The sequence below is a fragment of the Narcine bancroftii genome, chromosome 1, assembly GCF_036971445.1.
Source record: "Narcine bancroftii isolate sNarBan1 chromosome 1, sNarBan1.hap1, whole genome shotgun sequence".
Taxonomy (NCBI): Eukaryota; Metazoa; Chordata; class Chondrichthyes; order Torpediniformes; family Narcinidae; genus Narcine; species Narcine bancroftii.
This window is the reverse complement of record NC_091469.1, coordinates 117,764,675-117,779,772: the sequence shown is the minus strand read 5'-3', so window position 1 is coordinate 117,779,772 and position 15,098 is coordinate 117,764,675. Positions and strand designations below refer to the sequence as shown.

General features: G+C 41.1%; 1 protein-coding gene across 2 annotated transcripts in view; it reads right to left on the bottom strand.

Annotated features, from left to right (window-relative positions):
* The window catches only part of LOC138763145 (isocitrate dehydrogenase [NADP], mitochondrial-like), a 78,690-nt gene that overhangs the window by 37,768 nt on the left and 25,824 nt on the right, over positions 1-15,098 (bottom strand). Inside the window, exons 2-4 of one of the 2 annotated variants that reach the window (XM_069936849.1) lie at positions 15,020-15,098; positions 13,180-13,271; positions 2,566-2,731 (exon numbers count right to left, since the gene is read on the bottom strand). The exon at positions 15,020-15,098 is cut by the window's right edge and continues 98 nt beyond it. In XM_069936849.1, coding sequence (XP_069792950.1) covers positions 2,566-2,731; positions 13,180-13,230 — 217 coding nt within the window. In that variant the 5' untranslated portion in view covers positions 13,231-13,271; positions 15,020-15,098. The remainder of the gene's footprint in view (positions 1-2,565; positions 2,732-13,179; positions 13,272-15,019) is intronic. The other variant, XM_069936838.1, reaches the window with a different exon arrangement.

Below are 15,098 nucleotides of genomic sequence, written 5' to 3'. Positions count from 1 at the left end.
GACCAAGTTTGGAAATTGCAGCTGGATGAACTCAGGATTATTTCGGAGGCTGAGGGGGTAATAGACAGGGGTTACAGGAATGCTCAAAAAAACTGAAAGGTCTAAGGGTTGATAAGTCTCCTGGGCCATATGGATTGCACCCTTGGATCCTGAAAGAAGTAGTGATAGAGGGAATCAATAGATTCTGGCATAGTTCATTGGACTGGAAAATTGCAAATATCACTCCACCATTCAAATGGAAGCACATGACTGGATAGGCCAAAGCCAGCATAGTTTCCTTAAGAGAAAATCTTGCTTGACAAACATACTGCAATTCTTTGAGGAAATGACAAGCAGGCTGTATAAAGGAGATGGATTGGATGATGCATATTTACATTTTTCAGAAGGCATTTGACAAGGTGCTGCACAAGGTAGGTTTTTGATTAGCCAGGGCATCAAAGATTTTAGGGAAAAGGCTGGAGCAGTGGGGCTGAGTGGGGAAATTGATCAGCTCATGATTTAATAGCAGGACAGACTCAATGGGCTGAATAACCTATTTCTGCTCCTAAGACATAGAAATCAGGAGGGCTAAAAGATGTTACTTGGGCAGACAAGGTGAAAAAAAAATCCTAAGGGCTTCTATAGATATATTAAGAACAAAAGTATAGCAAGGAACAAAATTGACCAGAGTATGGAGCCAAAAGAGATGGGGGATATCTTAAGTGAGTTATTTACATCTGTATTCACTCAAGAGAGGGACATAGTCAAAAGAGCAGTGAGGTAATGTAACCAATACAGATTATAGAGAAGGAGGTGTTTGCTGCCTTGAGGCATTGAAGGTGGATAGATCTCAAGGGCTGGACAAGATATTCCTCAGACCTTGAGTGAGGTTAATGTCGAAATTGCAGGGGCCCTAGCAGAGGTATTGAAAACCTCCTTCACCACAGGTGAGGTGCTGGGGGACCAGAAGATAGTAATGCTATTCTGTTGTTTCATAAAGGCTTCAAGAATAATCTGAAAAAAAAAATTATCGGCCAGTGAGCCTAACATCAGTAGTGGGTAAGTTAATGAAAATAGAATATACAATCAGAAAATAAGGAGGGCTAAAATGAGGTTGCTAAGACAACAAAGTGAAGGAAAATTCCAAGGGCTACTGCAGATATATTAAAAGTAAAATGATAGCAAGGGACAAAATTGGTCCTCTTGAACCTAGAGATGGGGGGAGAGAACTTAAGTGAGTTATTTACATCTCTATTTACTCAAGAGAGGGACGTAGTCTATGGAAGTGAGCCAAAATATAGTCCAGACATACAAGTACTTGGAAAGGTAGGGACTGAGTATGGATAGGCAACATGGTATGTTGGGTCCAATCAATCTTGTAGAGTTTTTCAAGGAGGTTAACAGGAATGTTGATGAAGGAAAGACTGTGAATGTTGACAACATGGATTTTAGAAAGGTCTTTGACAACATTCTGTATGGTAGGTTGGTCAAGAAGGTTCAGTCACTCAGTATTCAAGATAAGGTGGTAAACTGGATAGACATTAGCCTCAGGGTAGAAACTAGAGTGGTAGTAGATGATTGCCTCTCTGTCTGGAGACCTGTGACTCATGGTGTGCTTCAGGGATCTGTGCTGAGCCCATTGTTGTCATCTATAGCAATGATCTGGATGAAAATGTCATAAATTGGATCAGCAAATCTGTAGATGACTAAGAGATTGGGGGTGCAGTGAACAGTGATGAAGGCTTTCATAGCGTTCAGCAGGATCTGATCTAGCTGGAAAAATAGGCTGAAAAATGGCAGATGGAATTTAATGTGGGAGGACTATCCATGGGAGAACCATGTGGTAGAACAGAGGGATCTGGGAATACAGATACATAATTTCTTGAGAGTAGTGTCACAGGTAGAGAGGAGGGTAAAGAGACCTTTTGGCATATTGGCCATCATAATCAAAGTGTTGAGTGCAGGAGTGGGATGTTATGTTGAAGTTGTCAAGACATTGGTAAGGTACTCCAATGTGTACAATTTTGGTCACCTACCAACAGGAAAGATATCAATAAGACTGAAAGAGTGCAGAAAAAATTTACACGGACTTTGCTGGAACTTGAGAATGAGGGGAATTTGATGGAGATATACAAAATTATAGGGGTATAGATAGTAGAAAAAGACTACTTATCCTAAGGTTGGGTGAGACAAGAAGTAGAAGACATGGGTTAAGGGTGAAAGGTGAAATGTTTAAGGGGAACATTGGGTGAACTTCTTCACTCAGAGGGTGGGTGAGAGTGTGAAACGAGCTGCCAGCAGAGATGATGAATGTGGATGCGATTTTTGATATTGAAGATAATTTTGAAAGATACAAGATAGGAGGGGTATGGAGGTTGGTGGGACTAGGTGGAATAAATAACTTGGCAAAAACTAGATGGGTTTTAAGGCTCTGGTTCTGTTACTGGTATAGAGTATAAAGCTAAACTGAAAACAGAATTGAACGTGCACATTCTAAATTTGACTACAAATTAAATGGCAGGCTGTTAAGATAATACAACAATAGTTTACAGACGACTTTAATATTCAGTTCCTTCTGCCACCTACCTTCCACACGAGCTTCATCTGGTGTAATGGTGGCACACTTCACTGCAACTCCATATTTTTGTGTTGCCAATGCAGACTCAATGGTCACTTGGTCCGATGTTTTATCTCGATTGGGGAGACCAAGATCAAAGTATTTCAACTCCAAGTTAACATTGGGTAGAATAAGCTACAAAAAAAAAATAGCAGCATATAGTTAATATGTTTGTACTTATGACACCAAGCAAGTTTGTACTTTCTTCAGCAGGCACATTGCTATTTTTGGCTAAGCAATGAACAAACTTTTAATGGAAATATTGCTTGGGTCTCCAAGACTCAAGTCCTTTTACATTATATTTTGCACAGCATCTGATAGGCTGGGCATGGTTCCCATTAAATGTGATCTTCCAACTTCCTCCCTAAAATAATGAGTTTACTTCTTGCACAGTGGTAATTCATGCACACAGTCTCAGCACATTTCATTAGCGACAAGAAGCAGGTGAGATGAACTGATCTCACAACCAGGCACAATAATGGAGCTGTGACTACTAATTAAACATGGCCAGATCATCAAAATCAATAAAATATTAACTTGTTACCTTGAAATTTATACAATGCACATACAAGGAACACCTAGAAAAACTATTTCAGTCAAATTCTTACAGGTATTTTAAGAAGTAATGTAATTACTCCCAAAAAAAATCAACACGTTATTCTACCTGCAAACCTTCTCTTCTTGGGATGCACCTTGGATTAAAGGATGACTTCCTTCTATTCTTGCTCTGTCGGTTCAGAAGTTGTTGAGATCAACATGGAACCCACGGTCTCTGCCACGATGGGGTTTGCATTTTTGATATAATGGACAGGTAGGTCATCTGGGAGGCAATGCGCTCTTCCCAATAATTTTGCTTCACTTCTGCGTGATTTTCTCAGTGTGAAGAAATGGGTTAATTACTTCTGAAGGTCATTGATGCCATAACAAAACTGAAATAAAATTTTAACAAAATATTTCCCAGGCCCAAATTTGGTAAACAATAACATCAAAGTGACAGGGATTCAAAGTATAAAACCTTGGAATGCATAAAACAATTAACAGGAGGTTAAGAAGCAGTGAATTCAGAGAAATATTACCATATTAGAAGGTGATAGGTGAGTGGTAAATGCAGAGTACTAAACGTAGTTCTGAGACATCTAAATTCCCATTCTCCCTCCCTGAAAAGAATGGTTTGGGTCCGGAATAATCAGGGGTGCAGTGTTAATTTTTTTTTTAGGTGCTTGAGCTCACCAAAAACAGTGACAAAGAAATGCCCGGAGCGGCCCCATGAGGTGCCCAAAGCAGCGCTCCGGTGAGGTCCAGCTGCACTGCACCCCTGAGAATATCATCTGCTGGGCATCCAACTGATTCCAAGCCTACAGCTAGTGAATGAGGACATGCACAAGTTGGAAAAACTGAACAAATGACTAATTAAAGTGGGCAACAAACTGCTAGACTGGATATTTATCTCAATCACTTTCAAACATTTGAAAGTGGAGCAGCGGTTAACAAAACCAGGCTTCAGGAGATTGGTAAACTCTTAGATCATGAAATCATTAAAACTATCTGCAGATTCGGAAGAAAAAAAAACATTTACTTCTAAATTTCCTTCAAAAGAGATGCAAATTTATCCACGGTTTAAGCAACATCAAATGAACAAATAGTTCATAACTATTGGGCTGCAATAATGGTCTGAAATTAAATTAACTTGACAATAATCAAATGTATGATTTGGTTTGCTGGTTTCCGCAAGAAGAAAATTGATATGGTGTTGAAAAAGTGCACATCATTTTTCATCTTAGAGGTTCCATTAATTTTCTATAATTATTAACAATTTTGATGAAAATGTGTTAAATGATTCCTGAAGCAAGAACAAATTCAATCCATTTAAAATAAACACCACAGAATATAATGGATTTGTATTTATTCAGTTTAATCACTCATACATCGTTGGATACTCCATTAAATTTCCATAGATCCACTGTGGAGAATATACTGACTGGTTGCCTGGTTTGGCAATTCAAGTGCCCAGGAACACAGATGGCTACAAAAGGAGTAAACAGGCTTCAACCTCCCGTGCATTGCAGATATCTGTACAAGGTGCTGCCTCAAGAAAGCAGCTAACATCATTAAGGACCCCCACTATCCTGGTCCTACTTCCTTCTTCGAGCAGAAGGTACAAAAGCCTGAAAACTAGGTTCATGAACAATTTCTTTCCAATAGCTCCAAGACTCTTAAACCTCCTGCTGGTACACTAATCTACCCCGAGAGCACAAAAGGACTGTTGCTTGTGGGAAGGTTTTCTAGTGCTTCACCAGGTGGTTTAAACTAGTGATGCAAGGGGATGCATTACACAAAAGTGCTGGAATAACTCAGCAGGTCACAAGCATCCATAGGAAGTAAAAGACAATCAACATATTGTAGTCGCGCACTACTCGAAAGAAGACACATGTAATGTAGTCAGGTTAAACTCTGAGTTTTATCAGGGCTCAGGCTTGACTTTTATACTTTCACTGTTCCCGCCGTGGCTCTCCTTGGTTGACCTCACAACATGCATAACAAAAGTGGCTCTCCTCCGCGTAGGTACTTTCCTGCATAACAATTCCCTTCTTCCCCACGCGCTGTCCCTGTCTGTTGGCTGTGCAGCAAGGCCAGAGCCATTTTGGGGTCACTGGCCTTTAAGCTGCCCTTGCTGTTCACCCACTGGTTCACTTGTTGGAGCCAGTTCCACTGCATGGGCTGCTGGCCTTTGGTTACGCTCACCGCCCTGAGCACCGGCTTAATCGCACGGTGGCAGGCCACCACAATATCAGATCTGAGTCCTTCTGCATTCCTGATTTTTCTCCAGCACTTTTGTGTATTACACTTGACCCCAGTATCTGCGAATTTCTTGTTTACCTCCAATGCAGAGGAATGGGAACCAGAGCAGATAGTGGAGTGGGTGTGGAAAAATGTGTTGTTAAGCCTGCAGACAAAGACAGAAACAGAAATGTTGAGCATGGTGGGAATAATGTTCTGAGTTAAGTATATTTCTCTATTTCAATGCAAGAAGTATTGTAGGAAAGGCAGTAAGATTAGAGCATGGATCAGCAGATTGAATTATGACAATGTGACCAATAGTGTGACTTGGTTGCATAAGGGGCAGGAATAACAGCTCATTATTTCAGAGAACTATTCTTTAAGACATGATAAAAAGGGATGAAAGGAGAAGGGAGGCATTGTTAATCAGGAAAAATGTCATGGAAATGCTCAAATAAGACTGATTGGAGGGCTCATCTACTGAGGCCATGTAGGAGGATCTGTGGAATGACAAAGGGATGACCCCATTAATGGGATTATATTAGGCCAAGTCAGCAGGAGTTGGAGAAGCAAATTTTTAGAGAGATAGCCAACAGTTGCAAGGTTATGATAGTAGGTAATTTTAACTTTCCATATATTTACTGGGACTCCCATACTTTAAAAGGGCTGAAAGGGTTAGAGTTTGTCAAATATGTTCTCGAAAGTAGATGTCCCAATGAAAGACAGTGCAATCTATTTAGATCCCCTATAAAGAAATGAGAAACATCAGATGATCAAAGTGAGCGTAAGGATCTAATAACCGTTGCTATTAGTTTCAAGATTACGGAAAAAGATAGGTTGCCTTCAGGCTGAGATTTTAAATTGAGGAAAGACCCATTTTGATGGTATCAGAAAGGATCTCGCAAGTGTGATTGCAACAGATTTTCTGGTAAGTGGGAGGCATTCAAAGGAGAAACTTACAAAGAATAGAGCTTGTATGTTCCTGTCAGAATAAAAAGCAAAGACTAACAGGTGGAAGGGTTTTTGATTTTTGAGAGATATTGAGGCTCTGGTGAAGAAGAAGGAGGTGCATAGGAGGTAGAGGAAGGGACAAATGATACTTAATGAGCATACAAAATGCAAGAAAACACTTCAGAAGGAAATAGGAGAGATAAAAGAAGACTCAAGGTTACTTTGGCAGACAAGATGAAGGAAAATCCCAAGGGCTTCTGCAAATATATTAGAGGAAAGGACAAAATTGAACTTCAGAGTGGTAAGTGGGCAGATTTTCCTTTTTCAATATTTTTATTGAGTTTTAAGGTTATACATAGGTAATAATGTTTCCAAAAAAGTAGATATACTATTACAAATGGCTACAAATTATACATTGAAAAAGACAAAAAAGAAAAAAGACATAACATGTAAAAATTATACTAATAATCTAACCCCCCTCCCTTGTGAAGTCATTGGTTGAACATGTGTTCCAATATTGTAAGAGGGCAAAAACCAAACCACAAAACGGGATCTAAATAATCATAAATTATGAAAGTAATTAAGAAAAGGATCCCATAAACTTATAAAGTTAAAATTCATTTCAGTAGTACAACATCTAATTTTTACCAAAGTCAGGCAAGCCATCACATCTGACAGCCATTGAATATGAGTAGGAGGGACAGCACCCTTCCATCTCACTAATATAGTTCATCTACTGATAAGGAGACCTAAGGCATCTACATGGAATTGTAGCCCAGATAAATTCAAGCCAGTTGGCTTACTCATTCCAAACATGGCAAGAAAAGGAATAGGAATCAAATTAATATTAAGACTAAACACAAGATATGAGAAATACTTTCCCAATACATGAAAATGGTGTAAATTGCTATGGGAGATTTCAACTTCCCTAATATTGACTGGCGCCTCCTTATTGAAAGAGGGAAAGATGGGGCTGAATTTGTCAAATGTGTCCAAGAAGGATTCCTGACAGTATGTGGACAAGCCAACTGGAGGAGAGGCCATATTGGATCTAGTGCTGGGTAATGAACCTGCTCAGGGGACAGACCACCTGGTGGGAGTATACAAAATTTTGATAAAAGTGACCACAACTCCCTAACATTTAGTATAGCTATTGACAAGGATAGGATTACACAAAATGGTAAATTGTTTAATTGGGGAGGGGATAATTACAATGATATGAGGCACAATCTTGGGAGAGTAAATTGGGAACAGATGTTCTCAGGGGGAAAAGCACATAAGCAATATGGAGGATGTTTAGGGACCATTTGAGTGGGGTTCTGGATAAGTCTGTCTCACTGAGACAGGATAAGGGAATCCTGGTTGACAAAAGAGATAAGGCAGCTAGTTAAGAGGAAAAAAAGAAGCATGCATAAGGTTTAGGAAGCAAAAGTTTAGGAAGGTCTCATGAGCATTATAATGGTAGCCAGGAAGGAACTTAGAAAGGGCTTAGGAGAGCTAGAAGGGGGCACAAAAGTAGGATTAAAGAAAATCCTAATGTTCTATACTTACATACATAAAGAACAGAGGGATGACCAGAGTGAAGGTAGAGCAGCTTAAGGATAAAGGAGGGAATATGTCTGGAGGCAGAAGAGGTAGGGGAGGTCTTAATGAATACTTTGCTTCGGTATTCATCAGACAGAGGGTCCTTGGTCAATGTGAGGTCAGTTTAGAACAGGTTTATATGCTGGAGCATGTTGAGGTGAAGAAAGAGGAAACGTTGGACCTTCTTACAAACATTCAGATTATTAAGTCCCCATGACCAGATGACATATACCCCAGGTTACTACAGGAAGTGAGGGAAAAAATTCTGGGTCATTGTCAAATGTTCTTTGCATCCTCCCTGGCCACAGGAGAGGTACTGGAGAATTGGAGAATGCCGATTACGTCCCCTTGTTTAAAAAAGGTGATAGGGAGAATCCTTGCAATGACAGACCAGTGAGTCTTATGTTAATGGTGGGCAAACTATTGCAAAGGGTTCTTAGGGACAGGATTTATGAGCACTTTGAGAAGCGTAGTCTTCTCAGCATTAGTCAGCATGGTTTTGAGAAGGACAGGTCATGCCTCAATTTTTCAATATGTGTCAAAAGATATTAAGGAAGCTAGGAAGGTAATGAATGTGGATTTGAGTGAGACATTTGACAAAGTTCCCCATGGTAGACTCATTCAGAAAATCATGAGGCATGAAACCTTGACTATGTAGATACTTTGTTTGCTGGCAGAAAGCAGAGTGTAGTAGTAGATGGAACATATTATCCCTGGAGGTCAGTGACAAACGGAGTTCCTCAGGGAACTGTTCTGGGACCCATGGTCTTTGTGATTTCTATAAAAGATCTGGACAAAGTAGTAAAAGTATGGATCAATAAAGTTGCAGATGATATGAAGGTTGTTAGGGTTTTGGATAGTGTATAATGTTGTCATAGGTTAGAACTAGGTGGGATAAATAAAAATTGCTGTGTGTGGAGGCAGTGATGGGACCCAGGCTAGGGTTCATGAGGCAACCATTTTTATTATAGTTTTTAATGTGTAGGTTGTGAGCACAGGGGAGGAGAGAAGGCTGACTGCACAAGCATGAGTGATGTCAGCAGGGTTCGGGTGTCAGGTTTAAAAAGGTAAGCTCCTTTTCCACATTCTTTAATTGCTGTGTGTGGAGACAGTGAGAGATTAATTGATTTGGGGTGTGTTCAATTGAGACAATTGATTAGGACTAGAAAGCAATTGAGTTACACGTAGCGAGTAATAAAAGAGGAACAGCTGTTAGAGTAGCACATGATGATGTGGCTTTGTCAGGCTTTCTCCTCATAAGGTAAAGGTGGAAAGTTTCTTTAATTAATTGTGATTCAGTTATGGAGCTAGCAGTTAGGGCAGTCCAATGTTTTGATTGCAGTGTGTGGGAAGTTAGAGGCAGCATGTATCCTTGATGACTACACCTTCAAGAGTTGCATTCAACTGCAGCTTCTGGGAGACTGAGTTAGGGAGCTGTATGAACTCAGGAACATTTGGCAAGCAGAGGTTATGATAGACAGAAGCTTCAAGGAGGCAGTCACCCCTAAGTGTAGGGAGGAAGGCAGCTGGGTGACTGCCAGGGTAGGCAAGGGGAAGAGGCAGAGAGAGCAGGGTAGCCCTGTACCTGTTCCCGTTAACAATAGGTATACTGTTGGCAGGATGACCTACTAGGGAAAGTTGTAGTGGTTGAGTGTCTAGAACTGCATCTTCAGCTTAGAAGAGTAGGAGGGAAGAGAGGAATGGAGTTGTGATAGGACATTTGATAGTTAGGGGGACAGACAAGAGGTTCTGTGGAAGAAATTGATTATCCTGGATGGTTTGTTGCCTCCCTGGTGCTAGGGTCATGATATCTCAGATTGTGTGCTCCCAATTCTCAGAAGGGAGGGTGAGCAACCACATGTCAGAGTCCATGTAGGGACTAATGACATAGGCAGGAAGGGTGAAGAGGTCCTGATAGGAGCGTTTAGGGAGTTAGGAGCAAAGTTGAAGGAAAGGTCCTTCAGAGTTGCAATCTCAGGATTACTACCCATGCCACATGCTAGTGAAGTGAGAAACACAAAGATAATCCAACCTAACACATGGCTAAAGGGATGGTGCAGGAGGGAGGAGTTCAGGTTTCTGGATAATTGGGCTGTCTTCCAGGGAAGGTGAAACATGGTCCAGTGGGATGGTTGGGACCTGAACTGGAGGGGGACTAACATCCTTGCAGGTAGTTTTGCTAGTGCTGCTTCTCGGAGTTTAAACTGGATTTGCAGGGGGAGGGGAACCAGAGTGTTAGAGCAGATAGTAAGGTGGAGGATGATGAGAGTCCTGCAAGGACTGCATGTAAAGACAGGGTTGTACAGGAAAGAAATGGTCTTGCATGCATCTATTTCAATACGAGGAGTATTGTCAGTGAGGTGGATGATCTTAGAGCAAGGATTGCCAAGTGAGTTGATGGCATTATTGCTATTGGTGAGGCTTGGTTGCAGGAGGGGCAGGATTAGCACCACAATGTTCCGGGGGTTCCTCTGTTTCAGATGGGAGTGAGGACAAGGGAGGAAAGGAGGAAGTCAGTGAAAATATCACAGCTGTGCATAGACAGGACAGCACTGAGGACTCGTCTACAGAGGCCATATGGATGGAGCAGAGGAATGGGAAGGACATGAGCACACTAATACAGCTGTATTATAAACTGCCCAATAGTCTGAGAGAATTGGAGCAGCAAATCTGTGGGAAGATAGCAGAATGATGTAAGAAACAGAAAGTTGTGATAGTAGGAATTTTATTTTTCCTCACATAAACTGGGACTCTCATACAGTAAAAGGACTGGATGGGTTGAAGTTTGTCAAATATGTACAGGAAAGTTTTCAAACTCAATATGTAGAGGTACCAACAATAGAAGATGCAATACGCTATCTTCTTTTAGGGAGCCAGGCAGGTCAGGTGTCAGAAGTATGTGTAGGTGATCATTTTGGGTCCAGTGACCATAATATCATTAGTTTGAATTTAATTATGGAGAGGATAGGTCTGGTCCTCAAGTTGAGGTTCTGAATTGGAAAAAGGCCAATTCTGAGGAAATGAGGAAGGATCTTGGAAGAGTCAATAGGAATAAGCTATTTTCTGGCAAGAGTGCATCCAGCAGGTGGAAGGCCTTCAAGGATGTAATTTTGAGAGCGCAGAGATTGCATGTTCCTACAGGAATAAGATCAAAGTTAACAGACATGGGGAACCTTGGTTTTCAAGGCATGTTGGAGAGCTGGTTAAGAAAAGAAGGCGGCTATGTATGAGGTATAGGTGACAAGGAGCAAATGAGCCACTTGCAGGATATAGAAAATGTAAGAGAATGTTTAAGAAGGAAATTAAGACATGAAGGTGCTTTAGCAGATAATGTGAAGAAAAATCCAAAGGGTTTCTACAAGTATATTAAAAGAAAAAGGATAGAAAGGGACAAAATTGGACCCCTAGAAAATCAGTGGCCATCTGTGTGGATCCTCACAAAATGGGGAAGATATTGAACAATTTTTTTTGCATCAAAACGAGAAACTGGATAGTGAATAAGGATGGAAGGGAAAAAAAAAGAAATGTCATGAGGTGCTTGCTGCCTTGCAATGAATATCCCTGGATCGGATATGATATTCTCCGCACCTTGAGGGAGACGAATACTGAAATTGCAGGGCCCCTAGCAGATATATTCAAAATGACCTTAGTCACGGGGGAGGTGCCAGAAGATTGGAGGGTGGCTCATGTCCCGCTGTTTAAGAAGGGGTCCAAAAGTAAACCAGGCAATTATAAGCCAGTGAGGCTGGCTTATATTAATGTAGATTATTTGAAGGATTTCTGAGATAGGATGTACAGATATTTGGTCCTTCAGCTGACTTGGGACAGTCAGCTTGGATTTGTGTGGTAGGTCATCTTTAAATTTTGTGGTTTTTTGAGGAAGTTACCAAGGAGGTTGTTGAGGGAAAGGCTGTGGATCTTGTTTATATGGACTTTAGTAAGGCCTTTGGCAAGGTACCACACGAGAGGTTGGTTCAGGTTAGGACGCTAAGTATACCTAGAGAGATTGCAAACTGGATTCAAAATTGGCTGGGTGGAAGAAAACATAGTAGTGGTGGATGGATGCTTATCAGGCTGGGGGTCTGTGTCAAGTGGTGTGCCTCATAGGTCTATTGTTGTTTGTAATCTATATAAATGACCGATGATAATGTGGTGAATTGGATCAGTAAGTTTGCTGATGACACAAAAATAGGTGTAGTTGACTGCGAGGAAGATTTTTAAAGCTTACAGCGGGATCTGGACCAGCTGGGAAATTGGGCCAGTTAATAGAATCTAAAGCAGGAAAGTGTGAGGTGTGCACTTTGGAAAAGCAAATCGGGGTAGGACGTACACAGTAAATGGTAGGCCATTGAGGAGTGCGGAGGAGCAAAGGGATCTGGGAATACATATACATTGTTCCCTGAAGGTAGTGTTGAATGTGGACAGGGTTGTAAAGAAAGCTTTTGGTATCTTAACCTTTATAAATCAAAATATTGAGTATAGAAGTTGGGATGTTGTGTTGAAGTTATGAAAATCATTGGTAAGGCCTCACTTAGAATATTGTGTACAGTTCTGGTCACCCAGCAGCTGGAAAAATATCAGTAAGATTGAAAGAGTGCAGAGAAGATTTACTTCAGTTACCAGGAAAGATTAAACAGGTTATGACAATTCTCCTTGGAACGAAGGAGAATGAGGGGACACTTGATAGAGGCTTGTAAGATTGAGGGGTATGTACAGTAGATGTAAATAGGAGGTTTCCACTTAGATTGAGGGAGATAAATACGAGGTTATAGCTTTATGCTGAAAGGGGAGAGGTACAAGGGGAACATTAGGGGAAAGCTTTTCACTCAGAGAGTGGTAGGAGTTTGGAATGAGCTGCCATCTGATCTTGTGTTTTAAAAAATAAATTGGATAAATACATGGATAGGAGAGGTCTAGAGGGTTATGGAATGAGAGCAAGTCAGTGAAACTAGCTAGTTTTATTGGTCGACACAGAACAGAAGGATCGAATAGCCTGTTTTTCTGTGCTGTAATGTTCTATGATTCTTAAGCATAGACAAGATGGGCCAAATGGCCTGTTTCTGTGCTGTAATATTCAATGATTTATGTGGTCTGTACTATAGCATCATTTTTTGCATGAGGTATACTTTGACTATTATCATTCTTACATTTTTTGTCTAAGTTTAATTAAATTAGTTTATTTTTATTGTTTTTCTTTACAGGTACTTGTTTGGTTGTAGCAAGTAAAAAAATTCAGTGTATGACAATAAACTCATCATCATATCTGTTACCTTTTCTTTAATGAAACTCCAAATCACTCTGGTCATTTCATCTCCATCCATTTCCACAACAGGATTATCCGCTTTGATTCGTTTGTTAACATCTGCAAAAAAAATACATGAAACAAAACTTTAAAATAATTTTTTAAAATTTTTTAAAATTCAAAGGTAGCAAACTGGCAAGTGTGAGCATTATCACAAACTGGGTGCAACTTTAGTGGGGAAAGGAAAAAAGATATTTGCATAAATAATAGTGGATTTGTTTGTAAGTGCTGTATTTCTGGCCATTCACATCATCATCTTGGTCCAGATTTTCAACCCAAGGCTGGGGTTTTAAGAGGAAATATCAACCTATGTGGATTTTGGCTGAGCCAACTCCAGACTGAACTGCAACAACTTGTTCTGTTATTGAGAGGGGTGGATGTGAGGGAGAAACTCTGCGAGGGAAAGAGCTGGCAAGCCTCACTATTCACCTCGAGTCCTCCAAGATCACATTCTGATCCAGAATCTGCAGTGGAACAGGATGTGGTGTGCTTTCTTCTTCCAAATGGTTCACAAAGGGTGCTCTGTGATCTACAGCCTTAAGAGGACGGCTTAGTCACCTCACAGATGGGCATTCAGAGGATCTGCAGATCCTTTTCTGTGGAACTGTACGACATGAAGACTATAGAGAAAATGGCCTCCCCAAACTTCCTGACCTCTATTACGGAGGTCTTGGACAACAGCAAGCAAGAAAGTCGGGACCAGCTAATTACCCTAGGGTAGCTGATGGACTCCATCTGTTCCTTTGGATAGAGTAAGATTCCTGGAAGCGATGGCTTACTGGCTGAGTTGTACACGGCTCTGTGGGATTGGGTGGGTCTGACCTGCTGGAAGTGTACAACACGATGGTCCTGCCAGGAACAATGTCAGACTCTGAGGAAGGGCAACATCAGCCTCTTCTTGAAACAGAAGGGGAAGAAGGAGGATGTCAGGAATTGAAGACCCATATCATTGCTAAGCATTGCTGACAAAATCCTGTCCAAAGCTGTAGGCAATTGAGTCAAGTCTGCTATGGGGCAGGTAATCCACCAAGACAAAATCTGCTCTGGTGGATGCTGTTAAAAGCAAATCACAATAATTTGATAACAAATGATCATTTAAAGGCTTAAATTTTATTTGGATAATTTAAAATAAATCGATTTGATCCTGCAACAGGCCACTTAAAGCCTGAACAGAGCTGACACCAGTGTACCAGGCACATGGACCCCGCAGAGGAGTGCTGAGACTTTGCAAATAACTAACAGGACATGCGCGAGATTGAATTGGAGCCGGCAGGAAGATGGTGGCAGTGTTGCAACTCATGGTCAAGGCAAGAATTTTAGACCCTTTGTATAGAATGACCCACTTAAAATTTTCACCATAAAAATCAGGGTTGTCCTATACGATGATGTATATGGCATTTTCATGAGGTGCACGTGGGTTGCAAGCTGCTGTTTGGCTACCCCTGGCTTAGACCACGAGAAGGCATTTGACCAGATATCGCACACGTACATGATGGACATCCTCTGCAAAATGGGCTTTGGGGAGGGAATCTGGAATTGGATTAAACTGCTCTACAAACATCCATAGTGCAGTCCAAATCAATGGGTGGGACATAGATAGCTTCCCCATCAAATCTGGAGTCAAGCATGGTTTCCTGCCTCTCTAGTATTATTTGTATGCTGCACAGTGCTCTTTGCCAAATCCATCAGGAAGGATGAGAGCATAAGAAAAGTGCCATTGCCAGGCAATCGGGTCAAGGCCTCCCTATACATGGATGATAACACATCGTTGTTTTCTGTTCAGACACACGATTAGTCTGCAGACTGACCAGCATCTGCGGCCAATTTGAGTTCGCATCAGGCGCATTGATCCTCTCTACCACTCTTGTGGTCCTGTAGATTGACCTC